General features: G+C 37.1%; 1 protein-coding gene across 1 annotated transcript in view; it reads right to left on the bottom strand.

Moving 5' to 3' along the window:
- The window catches only part of LOC108965980, a 138,457-nt gene that overhangs the window by 53,476 nt on the left and 74,644 nt on the right, over positions 1 to 10,337 (bottom strand). The window contains exon 2 of the mRNA XM_018928671.1: positions 999 to 1,152. Within this exon, the coding sequence (XP_018784216.1) occupies positions 999 to 1,152 (154 nt within the window). The remainder of the gene's footprint in view (positions 1 to 998; positions 1,153 to 10,337) is intronic.

Below are 10,337 nucleotides of genomic sequence, written 5' to 3'. Positions count from 1 at the left end.
GTATATACGAGTGTGTATCGATTATATAGCTTGTATGTGCAAGTATTACCTAAAAGTGTGTAAAAGTCGCACTCTCAAATGCTGGGAATTATGTGGACTACAAGTTGGTAATTGAAAAAGTGCATCGAAAAAAATTGTGTATGTTTTCGGGCAATTAAAAGCGGCTGCGAATTTCCGTCAATTAAATACTGCAGCTGCCAAGGCCAATAAAAGTCGCCTACTGGCAAATAGCTGGAGACAAGCTATTAACTCTACATCAGTGTTGGGCAAGAGGTGGCACGGTGGCAAAGTGTGTTGTGCCCCGAGYTGTTGGTGTGCGCTCTTCCACTCCGATTTGTCGATAAAAATTCGCCGCTTGCATATGCAGTGGCACGTAAAATTACAGTGTGTTGCATGTGGTTCGCGATTTTCCACTCGCCGCTCGCGGTTCACAGCCAATCTGCACCATTTTCAATTACGCAGCCAAATTAGTAATACAGTGTGCGAGTACTTTTCCACGCTTTTAACCAATTGTGAGTAATAGAGATGGACCGAAAAGCGGAGATAATGGTAGTGAGTGCAGTTGCAAGCGCCCACAGCATAAATAAAAAACTCAAATGTGTTTTTGTGTTGCCAAGTATTCAATGCTTGATCTATCATTCATCGACGGGTTTTGACATTCGTCGTAATGGCTGACTTTATTTTGACTTATGGAATAGAATAAAACACTTCATTAATAATGTTATATTTAATACCGCTGTTAACTATACTTTAGTAAACACGCTGAAAAGAATTTTTATTGACCAAGAGATTTCGTACTATCTTAGAAGACTAACCATAACTAGTATGCTATCTAAGTATTGTGTCATTTCATTAAATCGCTTTCTATGCACTCTGCCCGGGGACGTTGCAGGTGGCRTTAACATTAATGTATTTTTAAAAAATGAAAATGCTTGGACGCAATGGGGGTGTAGCCTTTTTTGAACACATTTCTTCATTCATTGGTTCCCTCCACTTACCTGAAAAACTCCATCCCATCCTTGTACCATTTAACCGAGTTTAATGTKCGGTTACCCATTTCATAGCTGCAGAATAGTTTGGCTTTTTGCGCGGCATCGATTATGCGCGGGACGGAGAGATTTGACAGGTTAAGTGCTTGATTCATGTGAATATCTGAAAGAAGTGGAGAGAATATGCTTTAGCTAATTTTTCTTTAATGAGTAATAAACTAGAGAATTGCAAATATTCCAGTATATTGAACTGCTAATAAGACAAAATTTAATATTGGTCAAACCAACTATTTAATACCAATTGAAATTTAGATTTCGGTTAATTGAAGCCAAGAGCAGTAGACTTCAAAAAGTGTGGTTTTTTAAACATGTGGATTACAACAAGTAATAAAACGCTTTTTTTTTTAATGTTGTGGCCAAAAACTTAGCTTTATTTTAAATATATATAAATATTGCYTTTGTGTTCTAAAACTAATTTCGGGCAAGCAATCGCCGGTGKTGGTTTGAGTAAATTCTGGCTGAGAAACCCAATTCTCTATCACTTTTTGCAGTGATTGGGGCACAATGTCAGCAATAACGCGTCGAATATTATCTTCCAARATGTCAGTTGTCTCGGGCTTATCTGAGGGACCACGTCACAAACCTAACCAAAGGTCATCTCCTTCCTCCTATTCAGGTACAAAAATGTCATTAATCATGCCTCTATAGCGTTTCTCACTGATTTAGCATTATGATCGGCTTCACTTTTGAAGAAATATGGACCAATGATTTCCTCTGCCCATAGAGCACACCAAACAGGGACTTATTGAGAATGCAACGCTTCGTAAGGATGGGATTTGTATTATTTTCACTCGAAATGCAACAATTTTGTTTAATGACGTTCAAATTCAACCAAAATTGAGCTTCATCGCTGAATAAAATTTTAATAAAAACGGGATCAGTAGCCTTCTCGCTTTGGACCCATTTACACGCCGAGCAACGCGCTTGATGGTGATCCGGCTTCTTCTTGCACGAGTTGTAGTTTGTAAGCCCTAAAACTGGGATCCATCCGCAAAATTTTCCATAAAGTTGATGGGCTCCAATTGTTGCGCGCAATTGTGGATGGTTCCTGGTCGATACACTGCACGTCATCTCTGAGAGTGTGCACTATCTTCTAGAGTGAAGGTGGTGCGAAACGTAGTCATGGTTGCTAAACCGGCTAGACTTATTACCGACTCAGTKTTTCTTGAGCTTAGCTACTTGGGATAAAATAGTTGACTTCTAGTAATATGGAGTCTTTGTTTTATGGTCTAGCATCATAAAATTTTATTCGAAATAATGTTGTCTCACAAATAATTCATACTTTATAGTGTACGTAGTCTTCATCCCTCGTTTCTTGAACTGGTTTAATGTCTACGCGTAACTCATAGAAGCCGTTGTCCTATTGCTTTTTTATTTAAAATATTTATGACGTTCCAAATTTAGATWAMAAAAAAAAAAAAAAAKMKMRRMRMAATATATRTMATCTACGWTGAATAAATGGAGTTCAAATTCCGGGATGATTGTATAAGAATATCTTCTTACTGCCGGTCAAGCTTTTAATCCATTGTGCCATTCTCGTAGCAAAAAACCTTGARATTAAGTATAATACGGTTTAAGAGCTTTTAGAACCATATGTACCTAAATACTGATTGAGCTGTGTGAATTGGGGATTACATAAAGCAATTAAGGCGTTCATTATAATCCGACAGAGCTCACTGACAAACCAATCAGTCGACTAACCCTGAAAGGCATAAAGCAAAAATGAGTAACGAAAGAGGAAGAAGTTCATGTAAACATGCTTAGCGCTCACCACATTCATACGGCCAATGGGCATACCGACTATGAGGCGATAGTGGCAATATGCTCAACCACGAATAAACTTGCCGCAAATAAAGCGCATAAAGAAATTAAAGGATTTTCGCATTAACAGATTTCTTATGTTGGTTCACCTAACTATATACATGTGTTGCACCGACRTACAAACATACTTATGTTCGTCAACATATGGCGGGGCAGCACGTAAACCCATTAGATGTGCGCGCAAATGTCCGCAGCTGCTCACTGAACCAGGATAAATTAGCCGCRAACACAGACAAGCCGGATGGAAGAACAGATGAGTGCATATAACTATATATATATATATTTATATATATATTAATATGTATGTATGTGTTTTTAGCTATTTTGTGCGTATGCGCTTGTTAAATAAAGACGCAACCAACAGGCAGGATGAACAAGTGCAAATTGTGTCTGGGGGAACGTGATCCCCAGGCGTTAAGTTGCCGTATGCATGTCTGTGTATGAAATCCCCGTCAGCACACGCTAACCACTAAACCACTTTGCTAATGAAACATCATTTGACGCGTTCATAGTTATTAAGTCAATGGTGTCGAAACGCGGCTTAGAATACTGCGAGATGTTGGGAGCCCTAAATGAACGAGTCCTTCGCTTTCTACTACTTCGGAGTTAAACGAAAGGAACATCAATAAAAATAACAYTAAYATAGTTCTTGAAATAAAGCGAGCCRATGTCRCCTAACTTGACTCAAATCTAAAGAACTCATCCATTAATAACGCTCAAGGCTGATGGTTTGTGATGGTAAGTTGTAATTATACTTCTTTTTCATCGAGCTAAAATAAAACTATCTAAATCTATCGTAATATTGTATCATATATAATATATGACACAAGTTCGAAACCATTTACTAAGGCATATGTTGATTCAAAAACACAAGCCTGCGAGTGGTGCAAGTCCTTTGAAGACTGTTCTGGACAACATTCAACCTCTTCAGCTKAAGAAGSTGGAGCTCGGAAATCATYAGGAAAGTATTGRAGAGATAGTAACCCGTTTTCGCTCGCTGTTAGGAAAGTTAAAGAAGTCGGGTAGAAATATTTAGTTAAGCTCTAACAAAACAAAATTCTTAAGTCTTTAATAGCAAAGCCTCCGGTCAATTGTGCCTTTGTCATAAGTTTAGTATTAATTCCGCTCCCACGCGTGTATATGTGCACACTTTGACACAGATGTACCAATCTTTGTGTACTTAGATGTGTGGTTGCGCTGCTATGCGATGCGTCTAGAGACGTTAGTGCCAACTCTCGTCAAAGTCAAATAGTTGCTGTTATTGTGGGTTTTATGCGCACATGTTTCATAATAAATACGTAAATTYGCTGACTTATCGTCCAGCACTTAATATCGCTCGAGCGTGTAGACATATGTTGATAAGAAAATGTGAGACAAGCTGTGACGTGTCGGTGATGGCTGCGTTAAAGCAAATATGTACGTGGAATATTCTGACTATTAAAGAATGATTTAAAATCACGATATTTCCATTCTAAAATTACTTAAATCCTCTTAGATCTGTTAATATCAATCCTTGCCTCTTTGCAAAGTACTCCAAATGTGTGTCTACCGAGATATTTCAATCTCAAACCAGCAAACGATAGTTAAGAGAGGAACAAACGACAAGTTAATTCCTTTTACTTATTTCCATACGGTTTGGCTCACTATAGCTGTATAGGACCGGTTTTAGAACGCAAACGGACATCGGAAAACTGACTCGCTTTCAATCGGATGAAATCGTGGTGAATGGCAGATACCTTTGCTTGAAAGACRCTACATTGGTGTGGTGGTAGCCTGAAACTAGAGCTGATGACTAGTTCCCGACAGTAGACTCCACCTTCTCCTCTCAATTTTAACTTCATTCACTCGCGAATAAGCTCACTGTGCCTCCTGTACAACGACTTCGGCCCGTCCACAAATACGTCGCAGGTGTGTGAGCCGAGAACTAACCTCGTTATGATAGTTTAGTCGAACACATTTTGATCAGTCTGAGACCAACTTCCGTTTTAGTAAACTAAGAGCTTCTATTGCATTAATTTGTGATTTATTTTCGATAAATCGGAGATCACGATTCTTGTTGTTGATTTCATAATTATATGACTACTGAGTCCGTAAAAATTCTGCATTTATTGCTGGTCGGTATACAAATGACAACAACTAAAATTAATGTTACCAACACAAGATATAGCTTTCGCTAAAGATGTATTTTTCAGAATAGTATTCAGGCAAATATGTCGAATCTAGATCCAAATCCAGCTAATTGCAGTTATGCATTAATTAGTTTTAAACAGAAAACTGTGTGTCAAACTAACATTAATCTTTCAAGTTTCATAAAACAAAGAGAGGTTGCTGCTTACAATTTAGTTCGAAGCTTTTATATACATATATTGCGCTTCTCTGTTAAATGCTTTAATATGGTTTTGTCGCAGTCAGGAATTGTTTGTGCGCTTATTAAAGAATCCCCAGTTCGCTATATGGCTTGCCTTTTCAGCGCTGTCTTCAGTTCCCTTCCCTTATTCACTTACTTACTTATGCTCTTGCCGTTCACGTTGCCCTTAATCATCTTTCAGTTTCTTTGTCTTTTGTTTTCTGCAAATATATTTGCTATTTTCATAATTTTGTTGTTGTAATAGTTTATTGTAGTTTGCTGTTTTTTTTGTCATTATTTACATTGTTCTTGTAGCTGCCACTTATTTACATCAATCCATCTTCGCTACCATCTTCGTCGTCGTTGCTTTGCTTGCTGGCCTATTTGATATATTAATTTGACTTGTAGCATATTTGTAGGCGTACTAGACGCTGGCAAAATGTGATCTGTCTCTCGTAGCGGGTGGAGTTGTAGTTGGAGCCTTGTAGTTGGGTCTTGAAGTAATATCTCTGCTATTTGAACACTGGCACTAAGTGTTACACTAATACATGCAGAAGCAAATGTAGAAAACACATATATGTGTGCTTTGATGGTTTTACATTGCTTGCTCTTCCTTTTGCGTTTCCATGTTTACGATTCCACTTTTGAGCACACTATTTAATGAACAGAAGGTGTATCCGTATTTAAGCTTGGAATGCCTCGAATATGTTTATTATACATTCAAACAGCCTGAAAGTAAAAATATCTTCCAAAGAGTTTGGAGTTGATGTTTTAGTATGAGATTTTGTTGGAACTCAAAGAGGATTTCCATCATTAAAAACAATAGTAAAATTTGCACTTGTTCCAAAAATCAGTAAAATCGGGCTCTCCTAATCACCATTAACCAACGTGTAATCTACATTATTTCTGGCATTTCACCTGGCTTTTCTACCTTTGCAGGATTTTCGCCACATAATGTGTTGGAAACAAAGCGCTTCCAAGGAGTGACACATCTCTTTATCTTATTATTATAAAGCGGTCAAAATCGGTTCATGAAGAAACAGCAGTTAGTTTCTCTAATGATGCTCTCAAGCAATGATTGAGTAAGAAGAGAACAACAAAAATGATAGGATTTGATCCCTAAAAGAGAAAGTATGAACAATGAACAAATTTATTGAAAATGATTCAGACGTTAAGAAACGGGTGTTATATCTACATGTTTTATCAATTTATCAAGAACGCAAAATACCCAGGTAAAAAAAAAAAGAAAAAAAAACAGCTATAGATATATTATTTTTATATTATTTTATAAAGAGTACCTTGAATTGTTACTGTCGCTGTTTTTCTTTGATATTTTGTTTTTGGAGTATTCCTTAACAATGTCGGCCAGCAAACTTGCCTTGGTTCCTGTTCTCCATAGCAGAAATGTCTTGGTGGAAACGCTTCCATTGTCTGTCATTTACAGCTCCTAACTTTTCGAGGAAGAACCAAGATGGGAATCCAGAAATTGAATTTTAAGGGACATGTTGCAACCCATTTTTTTGTAGGCAGTAAGTACTCACAAGATCTTTGTAATTGTCAGGTTTCACATTTCCACGAAAATTTTAAACAACGCTTTAAAAGGCCCTCCAGGCTCGTATTTCAGTTTCATTGATCATGTCCTCAAATGTTTCATCTTTCATTAGTTCTCTTCTTTGACCTCCTTAATTTTTGCTTCACTGACTCTAGGAAATTCTTTTTTCAGATACAAGAACCCTCTTCCATTTCTGTCCATTGCCTTGATAAAATTCTTTATTAACCCCAATTTAATATGCAGAGGTGGTGGTAAAACCTTTTTGGGATCAATTAGAGGTTCACTGGAAGCGTTTTTTCGTGAGTGCCTGACGTAGTGGCCACTTCTTGGAGACGCTCGAAGTGTAGCCAATTAAAAAAGCCATAAATTCGGTTTGGAAAATTATTTTTATTTATTTTAAAGTACAAAATGTGTGAAAATAATCATTGCTTTAGGACCAATTCACTTTTGCTCGATATGGCCACATTTTGCCTTAACTTTGGCCATGAGACGGTTAAAAACCGAATCGCAAGCTGCCCAAATGTGACTTAGCAGTATTTTGGCCCACTCACAGACAATGAATTTCTTCAGCATCTCGAGACTGGTGTGTTTTTTACTCCGGACTTCGAGAGTCATTGTGAGGTCGTAATGAAGTTGAAATGTCCATGGTTTACGACCGAATAGTTGCTTATATCGCATTTACTTTGACGCCTGGCTTGATGAAAACAATTGGATAGCGCCCATCTGCGGTGACAGCGGCTCAAACCATTATTTTTGGCGGGTGTTGCCTCCTGGTGGCCAACCGATGACTTAGATTCTCGTATGAACGTTCGGTCATGTAAACTCTATCGTTTTCAGAGTTTACGAATTGCTCAATTGGAAAATTTTTTCATCTATCTGCTGGTGTTATCACTGCTATTCAGGAGATTATGTCAGTGTTCCCTCCATAATTCCGTTGTGCTCTGCTCATCAGTCACTAGATCACCTCTGAGGGTTCTATAAGAACATGCTCCGGTTTTGAAATCTTCATTTAGTCGTCGCATATTTTCGAGTATTACCTCTGTCGGCCAGCTTGTCCAGCTCTTCATACTCTCGCATTTTGACCACTCGTTTTTCTTGTCGGCGAATGTGTCTCGTTTCCCTCTTCAAATATTGGTGTTTATTCCATCGCTTTGTCGGTTGTCTGTTTTAACCGCGAATTCGATCAGCCTCAACACCTTTGGGGGTGTTTCATAATGGAGGGTGAATTGACCCAAAGAAGATGTCACATCGTCCTTCCTTTTCCTCGAGACGTGGGCGCAAATCTGCGATTTGTTGAATAACTCAGCTTTGGTGCGGATCGTGCCTAGATGTTCATCCACCATAGTGAATGCCACGACTTGGCGAAGGGGTCTCTGACCCACTACGAATCCCATACCAAATTTGCGCTTCTTTATATGGTAGTAAATGTCACAAGGACCTACTCGCCTCAGTCCAATTAGGGGACCGCACATTCCAGGTACATACATGCGCCTAAATCGTGATTCTTAATACRTTTGCAGTGTTCGTCGTGGAAAGAGGGTTCCTCATCCTGGGTTGGTCTATCCTTTTCGTTTGGGGGGTTTTATATGTGGCAGTTCTCAAACCCAGTGCCACTCCCAAGTGAATAGCGCTCTCCTCATTTACATTTACACATGGCTCTATCTTCTATCATGGCAGATAATAATTGGAAGCACAAAATGATCTGATTGGCTTTGAACTGTATTTATTTTTATAAGTATAGTCGCTTAATTTTTATTTTTTATTTTTGTGAGAAATATTTGTTCGGTTCAATTTTTTTTAATAACAATTAAATTAGGTAAGGTATTGTCAATTTCCTATCCATCTTCCCCTAACGCCATTCTTTACAGGTTAAGATATCCTTGATACCCGCTGTCTCGCATTACGCTCTACCTTGATTGAACATATCCTAAGCGACTTTACTGTACTTCCAATTTTGTATTCATTCTTTACTTAAATATGGATATTTTCAGATTTTTGTAAAATCTTTCAAAAAATATCTAGAAGTCTTTTTCTGGTTTCCTTGATCCTATTCGCAAATATTTGGTTTTATCTTTCTCATCGGTTTGTGCAGTCAAGACTGATTGGGGCACTTTAAATTCATATCAAATTGAAGTAAATCAATTCGAAGAATTAGTTTGAACTATTTTTTTTTTTTTTTTGCTTATAAAACTTCCTAACAGTGGTATAAATAATTTTTTTTTTGGCATTTTATGTGTTTGCTTTGTGCATAAAACAACGCTGAGGATAATTAGATGTATAGTTATAATTACCTAATTACCAAGAAATGCATTTCTATATCAATTTAGTATTAAATCTGAAACGAAGATCTTCAATATACGCATGTGTTTTCTTAATATAAAYGCTCTTGGGATATTAAATGCTCAGACATAGCTCCGTCTTGTCTTTGCCAATAGAGAATTCGTGTCTCAATGCAACTTTTTCCTTGCGACTGCTGCTTATTTACTATATTACTTCATACACTCAGCTGTAATGCTTTCTAGATAAAGTCTTTAGTATGCGCAATCTTCTATAGAAAGCAAACTTTTCTGGCATTCTCCATKTTGCTAAACTTAATTCTGACTTTAGTGATGAGTGCTTTCAACCTCGTCTAATTTTATTACAATTCTAATGTACAAGTAAATTTTCCCCTGGGTGCGTGAGTCGGCACTTTCTRTATGTATTATATTTACACGCGCTCATAAAATATACTCACATATGAAAACAGACAATACCTTCGGGGATGTATTGTAAATAGTGTGGCATATTTTTTGACAGCTTCTACGTTTGGAGAGTTTTTCCCATGAAATAAATACATTTAATACATTTATGTGCATAAATATAGGACAAGRTTTGACGGATCACTGTTTGGGGGAGCATTTTCACTTATTTACCTCTCTTTATTATTTCTTCTCTTTCATATTTGTTGTATTTTTATTAGTACAAAACTCAACCTTTAGTAGATAAGTTGAGTGTTGGAAAGTAACTTTCTTACTTGATATGGATTATTCAGGTGACTTGGTATACGAGTATATTAAGCAGAAGCAGTTAAATTTATTYTCAAGATTCATTCYGTTTATAAAGTTCAACTTTACATCAATTTTAATCGGTTAATCGAATATGAGAGAAACTTTATTAATATAGCCATTGTCTCAAAGATTAATGCAGAGCTGCGGAAAAGAACAAGTTAAAATAAGCAATTTCAGCTGATAGATGTATATAAAAGTTCGGTTAACTTTTCTATATTAATCCCTCGCTACCTATATAGGTAAACTTGGCATTGTTGTTTTAGAGCAACTGAGTCTGTGTCCAATTTCACGATTATTTTCGGTGTTATCATTTTGTCTTTATCTGGTGGATTCTGCTTGTCACGTTCAGGAAGGTCACCATAGACAGTAACCCAAGAAATCTTCCGATCTCAAAGAGTGTGTAGGTCATATGAAAGTTTTGTTAACTCTTTGCTAGTAATGTAAGCGATACATTGAACGAATTAGACTTAGAAAGAGAGAAACAAAATGATTGATATAGGAATAACAGTATACTTTGGAGA

Source organism: Bactrocera latifrons, unplaced genomic scaffold, assembly GCF_001853355.1.
Source record: "Bactrocera latifrons isolate USDA-ARS-PBARC rearing strain unplaced genomic scaffold, ASM185335v1 scaffold_152, whole genome shotgun sequence".
NCBI classification, from domain to species: domain Eukaryota; kingdom Metazoa; phylum Arthropoda; class Insecta; order Diptera; family Tephritidae; genus Bactrocera; species Bactrocera latifrons.
Note: the sequence above shows the minus strand (reverse complement) of the source record. Positions and strands in the feature narration are given on the sequence as shown.